Source organism: Anoplopoma fimbria, chromosome 1, assembly GCF_027596085.1.
Source record: "Anoplopoma fimbria isolate UVic2021 breed Golden Eagle Sablefish chromosome 1, Afim_UVic_2022, whole genome shotgun sequence".
In the NCBI taxonomy this organism is placed as follows: Eukaryota; Metazoa; Chordata; class Actinopteri; order Perciformes; family Anoplopomatidae; genus Anoplopoma; species Anoplopoma fimbria.
In genome coordinates, this window is record NC_072449.1 from 25,354,479 (window position 1) to 25,376,003 (window position 21,525).

Consider the following 21,525-nt stretch of genomic DNA (forward strand, 5'->3'; position numbering starts at 1 on the left):
AAGGAGGGGGCAAGACGGGAGGGAGGGGGCTAAGAGTGTGAAAGAGTCAAAGGAGGGTGGGGGGGTTTACAAACAGTCACCTCCCTCCCTCAGTTCTTCAACTCATCCTTGCATAGTGTTGCAGTCTGCTGTGGACTTGCAGGAGGAGTATCAATAATCTTCTCATGTGAGGCTTGACATTTTCCCCTTAGTGATGCGTGGGATTTCTCCTGTGGCTTCTGTGGAAAAGCAAAAGGGACAATTTCTGGTTGTGCACATTTAGGTAAGTCATTGTATTTGCTGCTGTGTATTTTTAGAGCACCTTGTTTTGGTTTTATCAGTAGATGGAGGTGACAAATGGCTGTCCAGCCTCAAACCTCCTTCTTACCAAAAGAGGTGCTAAATCACACCACCAGTAACACACTGACTCAATGTTTGGCCTGTAAGCATAGGTTTCAGTGCATTTCAGAGTTTAGGTCAATTTATCCGGTGCAAAAAAGCTATTCTGATCTTGTTGTGCCTTTTTAGGGTTTGTATTTTCATTAGTTTCCATCAGTGTTTGCATTTCCATGCTCTCAACCTATAATTGCGTGTGTGTGTGTGTGTGTGTGTGTGTGTGTGTGTGTGTGTGTGTGTGTGTGTGTGTGTGTGTGTGTGTGTGTGTGTGTGTGTGTGTGTGTGTGTGTGTGTGTGTGTGTGTGTGTGTGTGTGTGTGTGTGTGTGTGTGTGTGTGTGTGTGTGTGTGTGTGTGTGTGTGTGATCCTGAGGTCTTCACAGCCTGTGTTTTAGGGTGGGGTTTCCACCTCATGTTTGTACCTGTAGCACTCCTGTGTAGGGCACAGCTTTACCTACAGCAGCAGGCAGCAAGCAAGCTATTGTCTTGCTCTGCATTCACTGCCAGACGCAAACAATACAGCTTGTGTCTGTGTCGTTGTAATGACAAAGAAGTGGTGGCGGTTTTGTGATGCTGAGAAAGCGAGATGATGAATTGCAAATGTAAGAGATGGTCAAAGTCAAGGAGAATTCCCAGAGCGCATCCTGGAGGGGGGTTGGAGGACTTCATGATGTGTGAGTTCATTTAAAATCCCTGCTTTGTGTTTGAAAGCCTGTGTGACTCCTGCGGTGGGGAGAGGGGCATGAAATGGTCATCTGGTGTCATAGTTATGGAAATGTATTGACCGTTCGAGGCTTAGCAGGACAGGAGGGCAGCCTCTGGCTTTCAGGCTAGTAAATCTTGATAACGTGTCCATTATGACAAGGGGAAAGCAAGCTTTAAAAAAAACATATTCAATGGCAGGCTTTTCCTCAATCTTTATTCAACTTTACAAAAATATATTGGAAAGTAATTGTAATCACAGATTGGTTTGCATGGGCTTGTCATAAGCTTCACTTAATTGAAAGGCACAGTGTGCAGTAGAACAAAGGTAATATTGTAGATTTACAAGCCAGCAGAGTTCATCAGAGATCAGGTGGTCTTGCAGATACTTGGCTTATTATAAAAGTTAGACTACACACAGAGCAGAATTTGTTTCCCCCAGTTTCTCAGTTACATACCAAACAACTTGAACTTCTACACTTTGATAGTGTAAAATCAACTAGCACTACATAGAATTAATGTTCTTTATTGGGTTATTTATTTCATATACCATTGATTAAGGTCAATTATCAGTGTTGTTCTTTTGCTTTGGGCACATGCAAAATTGTTTCTATTCAAATGCACATTCCCCAGTCCAAACATGGGGAACTGCATGAGCTTCTGCCACCAATTGTTTTGTTTGGTGAGAGTAAAACCAAGATTTTTTAGCATCAGTCACTTAAGGTTTTTGGTCTGACATTTTCATTTTGGAGGGAGGCCTTAAAGAGGGGATACTTTAAAAATGTAGCTTAATCATGCTGGTTTCTCCAAAGTTGTTGTTAATTGTAAAGGAATTACATGTTTTTAATAATTACCTCTACAATATGCTGACATTGAAATTAATTAAAGTTTCCTGCATCACAATAGCAGAGAGTGCTTCTTCTAGATAAAAGTATCTTTCTGCTCACACATCTTTACATAAAATGTAGTGTTTACTACCATCTTTCTAAATCTGGTAAATGTGGGACGGTCCTGGACTCCAGCTGAAATGTGACTTTCTAAGTGACATTTGACCGCAGGGCAATAAAAGAGGCCTGTACTTGAAAATGTGATCAGGGCTGCTTGCAGGAAGTGGACACATTTTATACCCAGCTTTGTGTTGTCATGTGTATTTCAGGATCCTCTGCGGCGCTGCTTCAGTGCACAATGCCACACTGTAAGGAGTTGGGAGCTCCAGGAGTGTTGTTGTTGAGATGGTGCTCAGGCATGGCTTCTCCACAGGCTCTGTCTATATATATGATTTAGAACAAATATATATAACTGCATGTTAATGTTTGTGATGTGATCAAAGAACAAAACAGTTCTAAGAGTTCATATGTTTTTTTTGGGAGTGTTATTTGCAAACTCTCATGAAGAGTTCATTTCATCATCTAGTTTACCAGGAGTCGCAGGCGTCCTCTACCTTCTTAAGTATCTTTTTCCAACATAATATCAATGTATTATTGCTTTTTCTATTATCACTAATATTGTAATCAAAATTACCAAAATGGGCCTTGACTTTGACCATAATGGGATTTTTGAGTGGAGTTTGGATTGTGTGCCTGCACTTGTGATACTACATAAAAGGCTTGGTATTCCCACTCATTGACCTGAAAGCAAATGATTGCCTCTGTAGAAGAAGATCCTGAGTGAACCAGATTTAGAAAACACATTGCCAATGCAGGATTGCTGCTCCTCTATGTCCTTGGCATTTAGTTTATTCTGCTGCCAGCAAAGGGGCATTCAGGCAAAGACAAGGCAGCTGCCATACTGAGATTGGTAAGTGAATGGCTCACCCAGCAGTGGACTGGCTTGTGGTCTGAGGACATCAACATCCAAGTCGTGGCTGTTTTTGTGTTATTGCTTGCTTTCTGAATATGAGCAGAACTTTTGATTTTAATTTTTTATAATGCAAAGATTGCATGGCCAGCTGTGGTTAGTGGAAGCGTGCATACCAAGGTTGAACTGTACATTCCGTACTGACATGAAATGTTTCTCTTACAACTGATTTGACGTGGTCTCAGTGCTAATTAATCCCATGGTTTGCCCTTATAGTTGCATACAGATTACCTTTTTTCTATTCATCTACACCCTTGTGCTGAATGTTGACCCACCTTGTGATTGGGCTGAAGACAGAGTGAGGAAGCCATCAAGACACTGGCAGTTGTAGGAAAGATAGATTATATAAAGATATATTATCACTCTGTTGTTTCCACCAATATCTGATTTCAGATGGCAGCTGTTTCTCATATACATCATGGTGTGCAAGTTCTCAGTAGATAATCCTCCCTGGCGCATGCACCAAATTACCATTGCAACAGAACCCCAGTGTTTTGGTAACCAGTGTGATACCGTTGATCACAAATCTACAAACATAAAACTGTCAAGCACATTTTTTCCTTGTGTGAGTGGGAAATTGTTGGGTGTGTTTGTAGTCAGACTGTGGAGGAGCAAATTGTAAAAGTCTGGAATGTGAAGCATGTTAAGGCATACTGGTGTTGATGCTCCATGTAGCCAGGGGAGACCTCTTTACTTACAGTGACAAGCAATAAGAAGGCCAATCCTGCTGTCACTATCTCGCATTGGACAATTCTTCAACATCTGATATAAGTTTCATGTTATTGTGGAGCTAAATCCGTATGACTTTTAACAGATTTACTTTGGCACTTTTGTTTGCATCCAAATTCAAAAGCTCCGCTACCTTAATTAAAGAACAAAGGTTAAACAAAAATTGATGCTCTGACGATGTGTCTTACGTAATGAACATGGGAGCAAATAGATAAAATCATAGGAGGTTGCAAGAAATGGCAGGTTAATTTACTTAAGAACTTTGCTTAAATTCAGTTATTCAACAGATATTCTTTGATCTGGCTAATCCAAATAATCAAAGGCAATAAGTGGGCCTTACATGTATCTATCTGACCCTAAAAAAGATTAAATGTGTCTCTAATCCTTCAGATTTCCAACAGTGTTGTCAGTTGTCTTTCAATCTGAACAAGTAATACATTCTCCTCAGATGGAGTAGTCAGTCTGGTAAAACCAAAAACATGTAAAAACTAGTTGTTAGAATTTAATTTTTTTTAGTGGCATATATCAAATCATAGTTTTAACAGAAATCCCCCCCACTCCCATAAACAGATTAAAAACCACAGAGGAACCACAACCTGTATTCATCCCCCTTTGTCTTAACAGTGGTCTGTGGCTCAAGATCACAATTAACAGCTGTTTAAGGACTTCAAAGGTTGTCAATGAGGAGCTAAAGAGCTGAAAGCAGGATGTGGTCTTATAGCACCTCAGTTGTTATCCTCTGAGCAAGCAAATTGCTGGCATTGATCATAGAGATGAAAGTAGTCAATGACATCACAAAATCTCACTCTTAGGCCATGTTGGAGAGAGAAGAAAAAGACAAATGTCGTCCTTAGTATGGCATCTATTTATTATTATTATTATTATTATTATTATTATTATTATTATTATTATTATTATTATTATTATTATTATTATATTATATTCCTTTATTGATCCCCATGGGGGAAATTCGAGTGTGAGTTATGAGTGAGATAATATATAATTGTTCTCTTTTAAAATCTTATTTTTGTGTTAATTTCACACATCTCTTATGTGTAATAACCAGGATCCACAGTTAAAATGATCATATTTTGCTTAGCAATGTGTGCAAAAATATGAGAAAGTATCTATACTTTAAAAAACACACCTTAGTAAATTGATATTTTATGAGTGACCATATGAGCTTATAAAGCATTCTTGAACCTATAGAGTGGACAAAAGACTTGATGATCCAACACAACCTGCAGCATCTGCTGTACACAAACCCCATACAGCTTAAAAAACATCTGAAGCTGTGACCTCTGCACACAGTGGTGCCCTAGAGAAAACACTGGCAGGGACAAAGGTGCCACCAGGCAAAACAATACCAGCTGCTGCTCAACGACAAGCCCCAAAATCAGTGCCTGCAGATTTATTGCAAAGAATGTAACGCACAGTTAGGGCTTATCTTTTGCAACCCTTAAGATACACATTCACTGCAAGACAACCGTTGTAGACCCATAGTAAACTCAGACGAGGATGCAAAAAGGTGTTTTTGACCAATATAATTGTAGCCAAAAAATGAAATATAGATTAGGTCACTGCGTTTAAGCTTGTATGTTATGCTGCAAAGAAGAAACTGGTTGGAGCAATAGCAACAGGGCAAATGTCTCTCTACATTTAACTCCTGACTCCTTGTCACATTGGGACACTAAAGTCGGCTTGGCTGCTCAGATTAGCTCAAATAATACCCTAGTCAGTTTTGAACAATGTAAATGAGGGTTCTAACTCACTCGACCCTTACACCATATTATCTGTCACAAAAATAGCTGTCCTGTTTAGCCTAATGGGCAACATTCACAGAGAAAAAGCATCCGTTTGCATAACAATCTACCTCTGTACTCCAAATTCAAAGGCAAATTGCCAATCTTCCTACAGCATCCAACTGTATCAATGGTTGCTGCCATCTTGCCAGATCTTGCACCCACTTTACTGACGCATCTGCTTGATGTGGGCTGGCATCTTTCTAAAGGCTGCTCTTCGTACGATAACAAAGTCATATAACACACAACCACCTGAGCCTCTCTTGACGGGGTCACACAGGTCATACACAGCACCACTATTTGCCGGCGTCCTCTGAGCATGAAATAATTTCTGCAGCAAATTAGAATGACTGGGTGGTTTAGGGTATTGTTGTCTGTGTCTGTTGCTGCTGAAATATGTTGTTTTAGAATGTTTTATTGTGCAAAATCCCTTTTATCTGCTATATGTTCAATAGCAATGGCAATATAATTATTTGGACCAATATTACTTTATCCGTTTGTTTTTTGCACGCTGTTTATTATTATTTTATTTATCTTGGCTGGGTGAGCCAAATGCTGGCTAGACCATTGCTTTGTGATACGCTCATTGCTACATCTTGGTATAAAACTAAAAACTGCTTTCATTTTCACTTAAAAGCCTCCTTTTCCAACTGTTTGCAATTCAGGGTTTCTCAGGCTACACATTAAAGTAAGAGTAATACTCTTCAGATACATGACAGTGGTATATAGTTTTCAGTTGAACTATGAAATGAAGACTGGAGGAAGTATTTATTTTGTTCATCAAAATCCAGAGTAAATGCTACACTGGATATTTCTCACCAGCGTGAAACATTTCAAAGAGGATGCAAGCTTTGTTGACGCAAAATTTCCCTCTGGCCAAACAGAATCTGAAATACAGTGGAGCACACTCGGGAGCAGAAATTCAGTCATGATAACAATAGATTGCTGTTTGGTACTGCCATTTGCACAGGCCCATATGGCTATATCAGCAGGGAACGGTGAGATGTCTTGAGAGCAGTCTTTGAGTGGTAACTTCCCCTCTTCCTCTATACAACTACCTGTGTTATTACCTTTAGAGACGAGAGTGTTCAGATTACAGGGTTTTGTGTTGGAGCTTGTAACTAGTTGGCCCGTTGCATTCTTGCTTTTCACCAGTGTAGTTAGGTTAAATGACAGGAATGTGTTTGCGGGAGCAGGAGCAACATAAAGTCAGATTGTGTCCAGATTAAGATCAATTAGTTTTTTTTATATCGTCTGTCGCATAATGTGTCTGACTCCAATGGGTTATGTATCTAAGTAACTCTTCACATTTATCCTGTGTATTATACTGTAGTATTATTTTTTTCTACATGGAGCTTATGAGTATAGGAATGTGTGACCAGGTGTTTCACTCCGTCAGAAGATACTACCTTCTTTTAAAAGTCCATAAGTCAGTTTTTAGCCATAGGGCAAGAATTTTCATCATTTCCTCTAATAATACAAGTAACTTGACATTTTTGTCCTTGGGGATCAAGAGGAGAAGAAGAGCAGGACTGTTTTTTTTTTTTCTTGTTCCTGTTCCAACAGGCCCAAGTATTTGTCAAATATAGCCTTGGCTTTTAAGTGGTCTTTAATAACAAAAGGACCTAAATCTATCTGTCACATATTTCAGGGATGACAAAATCCCACGGCACATTGAATGGAAATAGTAACATGACTCCCCCAAAACAGTCTCAGATCTCATCCACATTGTTGGTAATTGGAGTGGTTTGGGCATAAATCAGAATACCTTTATGTTCCAACACTGTCATGTAGATATTACAGATAAATTCTAGATAGCAATTTAGGAAGTCTTTCGTACTGTAAATTTAGTTTTTGGCCACTGGTAAGAGAACCAAACCTGAAATGTTTTTATTTTTAAATAACATTTTCCCTCTCCAATGAACTTAAAACATTTTGAGAATAGAAAAAATATTAACCCTAGTTTCAAAGGTAACTAATAATTATATAAGTATTAAGGAAAAACATGTGAAATATATATATCTTAGCAGTACCTTTGCAGTACCATTTGTGTGTTAGTACCTTAACAAAAAAATGATATAGCACTTTCAATTTCTTGTTACTATCCCAATTGTCTCAACATGAAAAATGTCATTTATGGATTTTATGAAGTGGATGTTTGTACATCATTTAGAAGCAGCTTGATACTTTTCATGGACTGACTGTTTACAACCTCCAGAAGTGGTGTTAGCTGTGGTGAATTTCTGTGCTTCTCCCTGTAGCCGTTGTGTTGCTAATCTTGTATCACAATAAACCTATTCATCTTTGTGATCTGTGGGTGGCTGGAATCTCCTGTGGTTATGTATTTCATTAAGGGCCTGTAACAGATGAATCCTCTGAGACTTCTGCTGTCCTCTGCTCTTATGCAGCCTGCTTAAAATGACCCACTTGCTTGGGTCCTCACTCGAATTCCTAGGAGCATTTTCAAATCGAATTGTTCATTTCAATTTATTGATCTAGTTGTGAATGAAGGACAATGGTGGCGACGAAGACAGGGACACTAACTAACTAGTGTTTGTTAGCAGGATTTTCTAGAAGAACCCACTGGCTGCTCCTGGGGATTTGGTGCTCTAAAACATATTTTCCAACCCTGGCATTTCTTCCTCATGTATTATTAAAGAGTTGATGATGGATTCTGTGCACCAGCAGAATTGCAGCTTAAGAGAGCACAGTATTTTGTAATTGAGGCCACTTTTACCTTTTTATTTAGATATTCTGTTCAAAAATGCAGTAAAATGTTAAATCCCTGTATGTCAATATTTGAAACATGCATGCGTTTTTATTCGTAAATTTATATTCCTAAGAGCTTCTCGAGGTTAACCTCTTAACTATCTGTGTTCTTGCATCTTAAAACCTTTGGTGGAAATGACTATGCTCAGAGGAATCTGTTATCTCCTTGAAAAAGGCAAAAGTAGCTTCTATCCATCATAGATACTGCAAAATGATTGAACTGTAAAGAGAGCTATTGTCTCTTTTTGTAATTTCAAACTGAAAAGGATGTCGTGGCTTTGAACAAGGAGGTGTTTGTGCCGTTAAGATATAAATCTGTTGTCCCTATGAACGTGCTGATTTGATAGTAGCTGAGTGGACTTGCCTATATTGGACCTTTTTTTTAATTTGACTTTGCTTTCATGTGAGTTTGATATTTTATTTTATACACACTTACTTCCCTTTCTTCTTATCAATTTTGAGTTTTCGCTGACTTTGCTGCTGCTATTGTAGAGGACAGTCAATAATCACAGAATTAGGTTGTGTTGCACTCAAACAGTGTTGCAGAATTAATCAGCTAATTTCTTTCATTTGTGATCATTTTGGCGTATTTGATGAACAGCTGGTTCACATATTTCAGGTCTGGACAAATTAGGTTGTGCTGTAAAATCCAAGGTCAGAGCACAGTGGGTTGTCTTAAGTGTACCAGCTGAGGAAACCACATCTTCAACTATTCAAGCCCCTCATCTCTGCTTGAAACAGTCTAATTTCTGGCCAATTTCACATCAAATTAACAAACCACTGAGAGAACATTAGCAAATAGAGCATACCAACATATTAAAGCTCCCCTGTAAGCAGCAGACACTTCAATTATAAATACTGACCCTTAGACCTTGTCAAAAATATTCTCGAAGGGCGTTTTTAAAGTTGTATTTACAGTTTTATGCAGCCCTGTAGGCCTCACAGACTGACGATCTGAACTAAAACACACAGGACGTTTTGTTTCTCTCCAGGGATTACAGCTGCAAAGCCATTAAACTTTCACCTTACACATGAAACAATAAAGGGCACTGTGTGGGAAAGAGTACAAACCATCCTGAAAGTAGCCCTTGGTATAATGTTTGTGCTAACATTTCGCAAGCATGTTTGTGTCCCTCAGCAAATCTTGTGTCTTACAATTAGTGCAGTGGCATTTTATAGCTCTTTTTCCCCCCTCCTTTGTTTTCTGTTATTTTCCTCTAGCAAATAGGATTGAATGAAACCAGCGATAAGCTGCAGGGCTATATGAATGGACTTCCATCACCATCAAACATTGTGCATTGCAGTACTTGTGAGGGTTTATGAGTGAGCAGAATGAAGAAGGGAAAAGGAGCAACATAAGGTAGAAATCGGGGTCAGCTCCAGTTTACGTAACTCCCCTCTTCACAGTAAGCCCGAGTGCATGCAGCAGCAGAGGGTTGGGCTCCCACTCATCTGCGGCGGCTTCACACGCAAAAACATTGCACCCCCAAAGGGTCTGTCCTAAAAGGAGGGGAGCACACATTAGGAGGAACACAAGCCACAATGTGGTTATTTAATCATCTGTCCCATCTGTTGATGGTCCCAGGCATAGAACAGGACCAGAGCAGGCTGTCCTGCCTAAAGGCAGGTAGATGGGTCCAAATGTGCATTATTGTATAAACGTATGACCCTGTTCCTCCTACTCACAGCCCAACAACAACGCTACATGGACAGCTCACTTCAGCTGTGAATAACTCATGTGCACTCTGACTGTCACAGTGGTGCTACTATCATTACGATCCCTCCACTTCACACGACCCCAGTGCAATGTGAAAGGGAATGAGTGGATCACTTCCTTTGTCAGAAATGAAGTGGTGTTTTTCTAGCTGTCATGACCAAAACTGCCTCTGTTTTTTCTGCAAAGTAAGTGACGACGAAGAAAATAAAAATAAGCTAGGATTGAGTTACATTTGCTCCTCTGTTATTACTTTTCCCAAAAAAAATCCTACCAACAACAGAGGTTTTTTAGGGGAAAGTCTGTGCTGACCACATGTTACTTTGCAATTTTCAAACAGGGACTTTGCAAAGGAGTAATGCGAAACAAACGTACAAACAGTTCATAAATGCGCGGTAATACAATTACAGGCTAACTTGGTCAGTGAAACAAAGTCATTTAAGATGAAGGCATATGATGTGTTTTATAATACACTATTGTATGTCCTCAGCAATGATGCAATGATCTTTTTCCCTCAGTGTCAGAGAGGTAGTTTCTTAAACCACCCTCATAGTTCCAGATGATACAATGATCAAACTTCTTTTGATTTAACTGATCATCTCTGTCTTGCTTAAATATTTTTCTTATGCAGATTATTAATCCCTGTAGGGCTATTGGTTAAATAACAAACAACATAAATAACAATTGTGTACAACTTTTTTGACTATTGCATAATAGCCAAAGAAAGACTCGTAAAAAATAAAGATGTTTATTAATAATAATAATTAAGCCTTTATTAGTCCCACAATGGGGAAATTCAGTTCTCTGCATTTGACCCATCCCGGAGGAGCAGTGGGCTGCAATGAAGCGCCTGGGGAGCAATTTTGGGGTTTAGTTGTCTTGCTCAAGGACACCTCGGCATGTTGCCTGTGGAGGGGTTCGAACCCCTTATCTTTCCATATTTAGCTGTAGATTTCATTCATGCAGATTTCATTAAAAAATTAAAAAAAATGTTTTAACATAATGGCATACATAAATGGAAGCACTCTACAAATTTGATACAATTTTTCATCTGAATATCTGTTTTCAGAGCTTTGTGGATCATACTAGCAGCTGAAGGACCAAACTGTCTGAAGGTCCAGTGACAAACAAAATGCCAGAAAATTCAACACAATCCTCCAGGTAGGCTAACATTCAGAATTCTGTCATCTTAATTAGATTTTGTGTTCTTCTTGAGTTGATTTACACTTTGTCTACTTCTTTTCAGCCTCTGAATCATGGGAAATGTTGAGAGCCAGAATGGGGACCATGCCCTCTACCGTAACGAACATGGCTATTTGTCACGTAAGCACATGTCTCGGTCTCTTCGCATCTCCAACAAACAGTCCAGACGCTCTCGACATGCTTCATCAGGGAAAATAGAGCACAGGAATTCTGAGACGAGCACACGCTCAAGTAGCACCCCCAGTATCCCACAATCCCTGGCTGACAATGGCCTGGAGCCCTTCAATGAGACGAATATCCTCCCAGACTTTGGAAGCCCCATTTGGGTAGACCGTGTGGCCATGAACCTGCGGCCTGTGTCCTTTCACAATGACCTGGCCAATCCCTCAGTGCACATGACTACAATGCACATAACCCTACCTGGCCCCACAGCAGAGGAGGTGCAGGATGAAGATGTGTACACAGGCGAGGTAACATACCTTCAGAAAACTCGGGACGGCTCCAAGGAGACTGTCAGCTTCAAGAAGAAGAGGTCTAAGTCTGCAGACATGTGGCGAGATGACAGCCTGGAGTTCTCCCTGTCTGACCTCAGCCAAGAGCACTTGACCAGCACAGAGGAGATCATAGACACGACCAACGAGAGGGACTTCACTGACTGCAAAGTTCACCTACAGTCCAGCACCACAGACTCCGCTGACAGGGCAAACTCCCTGGACGAGCTATATAGCCAGAAGTGCCCTTCCCGCAGGCAACCCCACGGTCGCTATGCCAAGTGGCATGATGCAAACAGGTCTATTAGGGAGGGTGAGGACGATAAGATGCTCTCCCCATCAGAGGAGGATGGGAACACCTATGGTGCATACACCCTCCCCTGCCGGCGTTCCCACTGCCTGTCTGAAGGCCTGAGTAGCCACCAAGCTGCCATGTGTGCCAGTATGCAGGGCAGGAGGGCGCAGACTATACAGGTAAGATGTAGAGCAATTTCCCCATTGTGCTCCTCTTTTAAATTACCAATATGGCTCAAACTATAACTAACTAAGGACAAAAAATTCATAGGAAAACGAACAAATAATTTCCTCTATTCATGAAACTGTTAACAGTGTATTTATGTCCTTTTGACACTATCTTAGGTTAAACAGTTAAAGCTGTGTCATGGCTCCTTTATGCTCCTTGGACAGAGAATGAAAAGCTGTGCAGAATGTTAATGTGGTCTGGTGGCATCCCCAATAACACAGCTCCCCCATTCATTTTTTCCTCCCATTGTGTCTGAGCGTTTCCTCTGCTGCATTCACATCACAGATAATAAGCTGCTGAAACAGATTAAGTGTAAAAAGAACGCTTATGTTAAGGGGAGCAATGTGTCGTCCCCTGATGAAACTGTTGTTTTTCTTGGGAGGGGAGACTGCATTGATGAGAGGGAGGGAGCAGAGTTTAAAGTCACTCCCTGTTTGAAATGCCTCAGTCTTTTGTCATGATAATGAGGGGAGGCCTGCAGAAGAGTGTAACAGTAAAACGTGTATGGTGGCCCTGTCACTGCAGGGCACCGTCAGCCCTAGAGAAAGGAGCTCTGGAGCGCATGATTGGGTCATGTGACCAGATGGAGATACCAAGCTCAGTGTAACCCCCTTCATCTCCCAGGAGCCTTTGGCCATGTGGGTTGGAGAGGGCAGACCCTGCGGTGCCACAGGGAGGGCAGGCTGTACTCCCACAACAGCACACTCTTTGCTGCAAGTAATTCATTTTGAGCAGAACCTCAGGATTAAGCAACCCATGGACGCTTGTTAGGCCTCTTTACTCACAGTTTTTGCAACATGTTTAGAAGAATGGCTCCATGCTGTATGTACATAGATAGACAGTTGTCAGTGAGGGTAGCAGTTGTTGACAGGCTTCATTCTCAGTGATGAAGACAACCTGTCTGCCATGCCGTCTCACCTGTCTTGTGCTTCTGCCACGATGCAGGATGTCACCGCCGGAGAGGGTAGTGAGTACGAGGACAGCGGCATCGATGGGGTGACGGTGGAGGCAGAGCAACAGTCCAGACGCTACAAGACCATGTCAGCCTCCTTCTCCGTGTGCTCGGCGGCTGGCAGGAGCATGTTTGCTGGCAGCGACAGTGGCAGCAGCAGTGGCGGTGGGGCCAGTGAGTGTGTACAGGGCGTGTACGAGAACTTTCGCCAAGAACTGGAGATGAGCTCCTGCCAGACGGAGAGCTTGGAGGAGGCAGGGTCCGCCCTGAGTGACGAGCAGAGCACTATGAGCTCCGCCTACCAGTCTGACCCGTTGCTCAGCGTCACCCAAGGGATGGTGCGCAAAGCTGGCAGGCTTGCCGTCAAGAACTTCCTCGTACATAAGAAGAACAAGAAAGTGGAGTCAGCCACAAGGCGCAAGTGGAAGAGTTACTGGGTTTCCCTGAAAGGTTTGTTCTGCCCTCAATGTGTCAATAGCATTTACATGTTATTCCATAATTCAATATTATTACAGCTCAGTCAACATAGGACACTTTTTATGTAGTTTTTTTGCTGACATACAGTAGCATATGCAGAAAGTACTTAAAATCTTATCTAACCACAATTTAGTAGCTAAGTGAACCAAACTCTAATTCAAGCATGATAGAAACCATTATTTTCTAATTGAATGGCACTTGACTGGTCTTGAAATCAGTGCTCTAATGATCAAGAGGCCTCCCTCGATGACTTATCAGCCATGCTGCACTTCTTAATGTTGGCCACTGGAGAGCAGAAGTAAATTGCTTGAGCAAATCAGGCTTTTTAAAAAAAAAAGTATCATTCAGAGATTGAGCCAGCAAGAGTCTATGCTGCCAATGAATATATCATGCATGTAATGTAATATATCGTTTCGGTTTTCCAGGTTGCACTCTGTTCTTCTATGAGACTGATGGCCGTTCAGGGATCGACAACAACAGTATTCCCAAGCATGCCATCTGGGTAGAGAGCAGTATTGTCCAGGCTGTACCAGAACATCCCAAAAAGGACTTTGTGTTCTGTCTCAGCAACTCCCTGGGAGATGCTTTTCTGTTTCAGGTAAGAGAAGGCTTAAATGTCATCTGATCTGTGAATAAGTACAAATTCTCCCAGGGGCCAGCATAACTTGAACCTATATGTAGTGTTTTCTTTCCTTTCACGCTCTCTCAAGTCTGATTTGCTATAATAATTAGCAATTAATTGACACAGGAAAAACAAATGGAGTGCTTTTAACTGAAAATGTCAGGAAGCCGGGTGTTGTTGTTTAACCTCTGACCTTTCCCTTTCTGTCCCCACGCAGACCTGCAGCCAGACGGAGCTGGAGAATTGGATCACAGCCATCCACTCGGCATGTGCCACCGCCGTCGCCCGACAGCACCACAGAGAGGACACGGTGCGCCTGCTTCGCGCAGAGATCAAGAAGCTGGAGCAGAAGATAGACATGGATGAGAAGATGAAGAAGATGGGAGACATGCAGCTGTCGGCTGTCACGGACACAAAGAAGAGGAAGACGATCCTGGATCAAGTAGGTTTTATCCTCCTTTCCGTCATACTGTCACCGCATGTCAGGCAGTTATGTGGGATTTTAAGAAGTATTATCCTGAATGAATGAGTTAAGAAATTTGATTGGCCCTGTGAGGAAATCAGGGAATATCAAGAAAAAACTTCACAGGAGTATACTGAAACTTGGCTTTAAATTTGTATACAGTCATTGTTCATTTTAAATGTTGTTGCAATCTTGTTAATGCAGGTTACATTCATGTTTTCCTTCTTACTTCTGTTGCCCACTCAAACTTTTATAGAAATTAGTTATTCTGAGGAAATGATGTCCAAACATAAAATTTGGCGAATCAACTACAAAGGTAATAATTACCCTTTGTCAAAAACTTTACCTGTGTTGGTATAAATTCTGCAAGAAAATGTATAAAAACCAAAATGGACCGTGCAGAATTGTTAGATGTGAAAACTAATCTGCAGCAAGAATATATTCAAATGAGTTTAGATTTTCCTAATGAGTCAGAATATTTAGTTGTCATTCAATTCAGGTTAAAAGTACTGCATGCAGCATGCCAGTTTTAACGGAAATCAACCTATTCAACCATTTCAAACTTAAAAAGCTGATAAGTAATTTAACAAGCCAGGAGGGATTGATAAAAGTACACATACAAGGGTTGTCTTGATTTAGTAAAGTAGCTAAAAAAACTCATGGAGTATTACACCAACACAAGAACTCTGGTCATCTACCTTCTGTTGCTGCTCTTTCTGACTGTTGACACAGCTTTTTAACTTCAAAGGGTAGGATATCTGCTCCAAGAAGAACTTTGTCTTCACTTAATGAGCAAAATGGTATAGCTTTCAAGGTGTTTTTCACTCTGGTCCATGGTTAAAATGACAATGTTAGCTTTATTTTCATAACCTATCAAAGTTACAGATTGTTTGCTTTATTACAGCTATCACCTAAAAGTACACATTTCAATATCAGGGTTCTGCAATTGTTCTTATGCAAGATTGGAGGATGAACAAGAGATGGAAAGAGAAGCAGGTAGAGGTACAAGGGGATTAAGTATCAGATATCAGAGCTATCATCCGCTAGAGGCTGCTGATGCTACACACCTATCGGCCAGATTGCTTTTTGTTTGGTTTTTAAACACAGTATGCTGTTGGCATCAGTCGATTCTTTCAATTAATTGCAAAGCTCACATTGTCTTCTAATAGGTCTGTTTACAGAGAAGGGAGATCAAATGGCCTTTGTTTGGTCAGTTAGGTAGAGCCTGGTTGGAGCGGTTCTGTTTGGCAGTGTCACGTTTCACATTGTGCAGAGCTGAATGGATATAGGCCTGCTCCTAAGAAAGCTGAAACGCTCCCAGCTCCTATCTGCCAGTGGAATGTGCAGTATTGTTTCTTTCTCGTCTCTGGGCTACTTGGCAGTAATACAGAGCCCTCTGCCATGGCACTAGCCGCCTCTTCCAAACACCAGTTTAGGACCGTGACTGGGTGGGGACGGATCGGTGAATAATCACAATGTCCTGTTCTACTGCCCCAGTAAACATCAAACCATTAGGAACAGAGAGCGCAGGTTGGCAACACTTGCAGTAGACTGGTTACAGAGCTTCTAGGGAGGGGGGGGGGTGCTCCATCTTGGACTGAAGTTGACAACCTAGAGCCCCCCCAATTAACTGAATGTTTTGTGTCCCTCTCATTCTGCAGATCTTCCTGTGGGAGCAGAACCTAGAGCAGTTTCACATGGATCAGTTCCGCTTCAGGTGCTACCTAGCCAGCCTGCAAGGTGGAGAGCTGCCCAACCCCAAACGCCTCCTGGCTGTTGCCTCTCGTCCCACCAAGCTGGCAATGGGCCGACTGGGGATATTCTCTGTGTCTTCCTTCCATGCACTGGTAAATATCACCTTCAACTTTATCAAATGTCCTCATTTATCTGGTTTTATGAAGAATCGTCATTATATGCTTTTACATAACATCTTAGGTTCACCTCTGTATGCATTTATCTGAAACCATCACGAATTAGACTTGAAACCAGTGAATATTTGAGAAACCAATGTGCCAATATGTAGCTCAAGTATGCTTCACTAACACAGACTATAGCTGTTGCAGGGATCCAACCTGTAACCCTTTAGTTGTGCCCTTATATTTATAAATTCCTCAGATACTGTATCTCCCTCAAAACACACACTGTCAACTCTTGTACACCAGGTGACTCTCCTGGCAGGGCAATTGATTCTAGAAACGCAATGCATTGCTTCAAATCACTTTTTTCCACAATGAGTGCTATTTCGGAGCATGGGTCTCACACAGGGCATCTGTTGAAGATGTTTTGGTTCAGTTTTGGCCTCCCACTGCTGTACGGAGGTTATGTGCTACACAGCTAAAAGCACCGGTACTACAGGAAAACATTTATTTGATTTTTAGAGACGTGTTTGCGGATCGGTGAGGCACCACCAACACAGTGATGTGGGTGTTAGAGCTGCAAGATAGCAGGGTGGGATGTCTAACAAAAGAGACTCTAACAGCTCCCTCCTCCTCTTTTTTTATCTTGTTCATCCTGTTTTACTCCCCCACTAATTTGCTCCTCTCTTCTTCCACTAATACTTGCATTGACCCTATGTCCAAAACTGGCCAAAAAAGTTGTTGTTCACGGAACAAAACGAGACATCATTGAAATCCCTTTTTACGCTTGCTTTTTTTTTTCTAAACAAATGAGTAGCCTAGAAATGCCAGGTTGTGTAAGAACCTGCATGTGCCCAGTAATAGTGTGTGAAATAAATGACAGCCCTGTATCTGTATGTCAAAATCATGCTGATGCACATGCAATCCCTTTTCCTAATTCCTCCTCAGTCTGGTGAGATGCTTCTTGATAAAACCTTTCTATTGCTCATGAAAAACCTACTGTTTGCAAATCATTTTTTGATCTGAAACATTGTTTTCCATTGACTGCATTTTTATGCAACCTTCTCTGAGGTCTTATGTTATTTATCATGTGCTGTATTAAGAAATGATAATCACGCAAAACGTGATGCGACATTAGGTCAAACACATTGTCGTCCGTGTGTCATTTGGTGTGTTTGAGCCCTGACTGAGTCATTATGTTTTTGCAGGTGGCAGCTCGCTCAGAGAACGGAGTGAGACGGCGAACACAGGCCATGTCACGTTCCTGCAGCAAGCGTAAGAGCAGGTTCTCCTCCCTCTGGGGTCTGGATACTACCTCAAAGAAAAAAACGAAAGCCCATCCCAGTATCAACCAGGTCTGTGATATTTTACAGTTATTTTCTGACTTAAATGCTATCAGTAGAACTGCCTTGGCCGCTTAAAGATTTAATTTTGCCTTTTCCTCAAGCATTTATCCTCCACAGCTCTGCTTGAGTTACGACCACTTTAACTCTTTTTTTGACCCAGCAGGTCTTTGCTGATGGCGAAGAGCCAGTGAAAAAGCCTGTTGATGGCATATTTGTTGATCCCACCAAGGATAACACAGTAAGGAGGAATCATTCTCTGTGTGCATACCTTTGACAGTGAGGGCGAGGGCAAACCGTATGGGAACTTACTAGACTAGATCATAAGTCACCACTGACATCAATGAAATATTAAGTAAGCACCAGAGACGAGGCCCAGAGGTTACAACTAAAACAGCTATTATTATTTATTTATTTCCTTTTAAGCAAATGCACAATAATTTACTAAACTACATTTAGATTGGAGGAATGATTAGAACATACTCATACTCAAACTTTTCAGTTAAACATGTTTACAGCGTTAAAATGAATGTGTACTAAAGTAGCGGACTGAATCAGCTTTTTTAATGTCTCTGTTCAAAGAAAAGTGAGGGTGGAACTGTGAAAAGCCTTCCCCGGCCCAGCACGGAAAGTGATATCTGGGTCCCTGACCACCTCACCCCCTCCTGGGTGTGTCTGCCAAATGACCAGCCGGTGTTAACCATCATCCAGCCAGGGGAGTCAGCACTGTGCGTTCTGGAAACCATCTGCAAGGTAACAGTGTGAAATGACACGGTCTGGCCTGTTATAACATCCTTTAACTAGACAGAAAAAAGTTTTGCACGGCCAGGAAGTTGAGTAAAAATTTTTAATGGAAGAATCAAATAATTTCATTGTAACAAGACTATGGTGCTGTGTAAAAATACAGAATAGCTTTTTGTAATCTTTATTTCTATACACAAAAAAATGTATCTCCCCTCTAATCCTTTCCTGTCCCTTTTCCTTCATCCCACAGGCTCACCAGCTCGATCCAATCAAGCACTACTTACGACTCAAATTCCTTATCGAAAACCAAGTGCAATTCTACATTCCCAAACCAGAAGAGGATGTGTGCGACTTGGTATGTAACTACCTGAATGATCTTATCTCGCTAGTAATTGCATTCAAATTGTGCAAGGAATCACAACACCGATAAAACCACAGACCATAGGAGCATACTTCGTTGTAAATTATTAATAGGTTCTGTATTTTTATCCTTTTGATTGCACATCTCTGGAGAAACGCCTGCCTGGGAGGACCATGCATCAAAACATAAATCTATTCATGGAGAGCCTGTATCTATAGTGACTTTTGTATTACCATCATGTAATCATGATCATCAGAGACCATCCTGTATAAAAGACTCTGTTAGAGCTGCTTTGTCTAAGAATACAGAAAATTAACACTCTCTTTCTATGCTGTCAATAACCCACCCACCAGAATATTAAAAAAATAGGCCGTTGTTTCATGATTTATATAATAACTTCTTTTTGTTCTTCACAGCTTTACAAAGAAATTGAGCTCTGCTCCAAAATTACAAAAGTAATCCAGTTTGACAGAGATGAATCCTGCATGATCGGTTACGGTAGGAACCATTTAAATGATCCTGTTTCTTTTACATTGACTTCTTAAATTATTTTAGTTTTAGTAAAGATGCTGATCTCAATGTCAAAGATTTCAAATGTAATGCTGTAGTTTTCTGTGTAAAAAATACTTTTATTTGACCGTCACACAACCAGTTTTTTTTCAGACTATTCCCATTTGTACTGCATAATTGATATTTTATATAAGAGTCTCCTTTCTCGCTCTCTCTCCTCCTCTTCTCGCCTCTCTGCCTCTCCTTTTCCTCCTCCAGGTTTCTCCATTTCAGTGGTGGAGGAGGACGGAGTGCAGCAGCTCTACATCACTGATGTGAAGGCGGGCGGATTAGCCTTCGCCAAAGGTTTATTACCCTTCATTTCCATCAAATGAACTCACTTTAAATACACTCAATTTGTGTTTTATGAACTGATGAGTAACAGCTAGAGAAAAAATAAATAGAATGTGGGGTGCATTGGACGTTTTTAAAATGGAGCATTTTTCACAAATCAAGGTCAATAGACTTTTTGTTACTCTCTACATCTCTTTAGAAATGCATTAGCGCATGTTTTATAATGTGCAGGGAAGGTTTCAGAGAATACAGCAGTTCTCAAGGGCATTGATTACTATAATCATAACCACACTGCCTCTCACTGGCCTTTGTGAAGGATGCGGAATACAATGCCCCACAACAGCTGCTTCACATCACCACCTTTAAGAAGTTATACTGCAGGGTTGAGTGATGTCAAATAGTGGAGTTGGTCATAGTGTAGGTAGAGAATATGCAGTGATGATGTGAAGAAAAAAAAGTGAGATACTCTCTTAGCAGCTGACACTTTACAGGGCAGAGAGGTGGGTCATTCTTTGGCTCCTAAGGGCAAAGAAAATATAATGAATGTAGTATTTTTACTTTGTATTTGTTTCTTACAATAATGTTGTTATTAGGGGGTTTATTATCTTATTTAGGGGTTTAATGGCCTGTTAATCAATGCTGAAAATGAGATTGCTGATCCTGTCTAATACTTGGGAAATTAGATACTTTTTATTCAGTGTACTGTCAAATGGCAGGCAGAAAACTGAATCAAAGCTGATGTTCCCACCTGGCAGGTCTCAATGCAGGGGATGAAATACTTCAGTTGAACGGAAAAGACTCTCACAGTCTCAACTTTTCGGACATGAAGGTAGCTTTCTCTCAAGCCTCGCTGGCTTTGACAGTCAACACTCTGCCTTCTGTTGACCGCCGTCAGCTCTGCTATCTGCCGCCACGCCGTTCGGATGCGGAGGAGGATCTCTACACGGACATCTTCTCACAGAGTCAAGGTGAGAAGCGCAGTCAAATACAGCCTGACATGAAATCCAGTCCATCTCAATAGTTTGTTTCCCTCATGCATTTAAAGGTGCAACTTGGCACATTCACAGGTCCGATAATAATTAATGAAAAATTACAAAGCAAGGAATTTTTATCTCATGTACTGTAGTGCTTTTGAAAATGGCATTCATCGTATTAATAATAAATAAATAAAAATCCATACAGTGTTTCATGAAGCCCATAAATAACTGGTGTGTTTGTTGCAGAGGAGATTCTGGACGACGGGGTGGGAATACTGCTTGAGAGCTCAGGAGACAGCCTTGACGACGACTCTGAGATCTTCAGTGAGTTTGAGTGCAGAAAGGTAAGAGCACAAGTTTATTAATCGTTTGTGAAATCTGATTGAGTATCACAGCAGAAAACATCTGACAGCACATCTTTAAAATGTTTGTGTCCTGTCCTTGACCTTGCCTTCCACACCATTCCTCTCAACTCTGTGTTATTATGAAAGGATCGCATTAGAACAGTTGGTTTTACCACCGTTTGAGGCACCATCTGTAACTGGCTTATTCAATCTTGTTTAGTATAGCTGAGCAGTGTCCATATTAGCCAGGTGTTCATTTCATGCTTCTTGATACAAATCTGCATCAAGTTTCTCCTTTCCTTTCATGACACACAGCTGTTTTATCTGCACTTTTGTAGGCTCTGACATAATGATAATCAAAGGCTCCTAAATATTAATGT

The 21,525-nt window shown here is 41.0% G+C and overlaps 1 protein-coding gene across 5 annotated transcripts in view; it reads left to right on the plus strand.

Annotated features, from left to right (window-relative positions):
- Window positions 1–21,525, plus strand: part of tiam1b (TIAM Rac1 associated GEF 1b) — a 47,984-nt gene that overhangs the window by 15,553 nt on the left and 10,906 nt on the right. For 3 of the 5 annotated variants that reach the window (XM_054598445.1, XM_054598472.1, XM_054598454.1), the window contains exons 2-15: window positions 11,016–11,107; window positions 11,193–12,114; window positions 13,109–13,565; window positions 14,018–14,190; window positions 14,432–14,656; window positions 16,339–16,524; window positions 17,742–17,888; window positions 18,040–18,117; window positions 18,459–18,629; window positions 18,871–18,975; window positions 19,398–19,479; window positions 19,750–19,836; window positions 20,580–20,792; window positions 21,048–21,145. In XM_054598445.1, coding sequence (XP_054454420.1) covers window positions 11,203–12,114; window positions 13,109–13,565; window positions 14,018–14,190; window positions 14,432–14,656; window positions 16,339–16,524; window positions 17,742–17,888; window positions 18,040–18,117; window positions 18,459–18,629; window positions 18,871–18,975; window positions 19,398–19,479; window positions 19,750–19,836; window positions 20,580–20,792; window positions 21,048–21,145 — 2,934 coding nt within the window. In that variant the 5' untranslated portion in view covers window positions 11,016–11,107; window positions 11,193–11,202. The remainder of the gene's footprint in view (window positions 1–11,015; window positions 11,108–11,192; window positions 12,115–13,108; window positions 13,566–14,017; window positions 14,191–14,431; window positions 14,657–16,338; window positions 16,525–17,741; window positions 17,889–18,039; window positions 18,118–18,458; window positions 18,630–18,870; window positions 18,976–19,397; window positions 19,480–19,749; window positions 19,837–20,579; window positions 20,793–21,047; window positions 21,146–21,525) is intronic. The other 2 variants (XM_054598462.1, XM_054598480.1) reach the window with 1 other exon arrangement.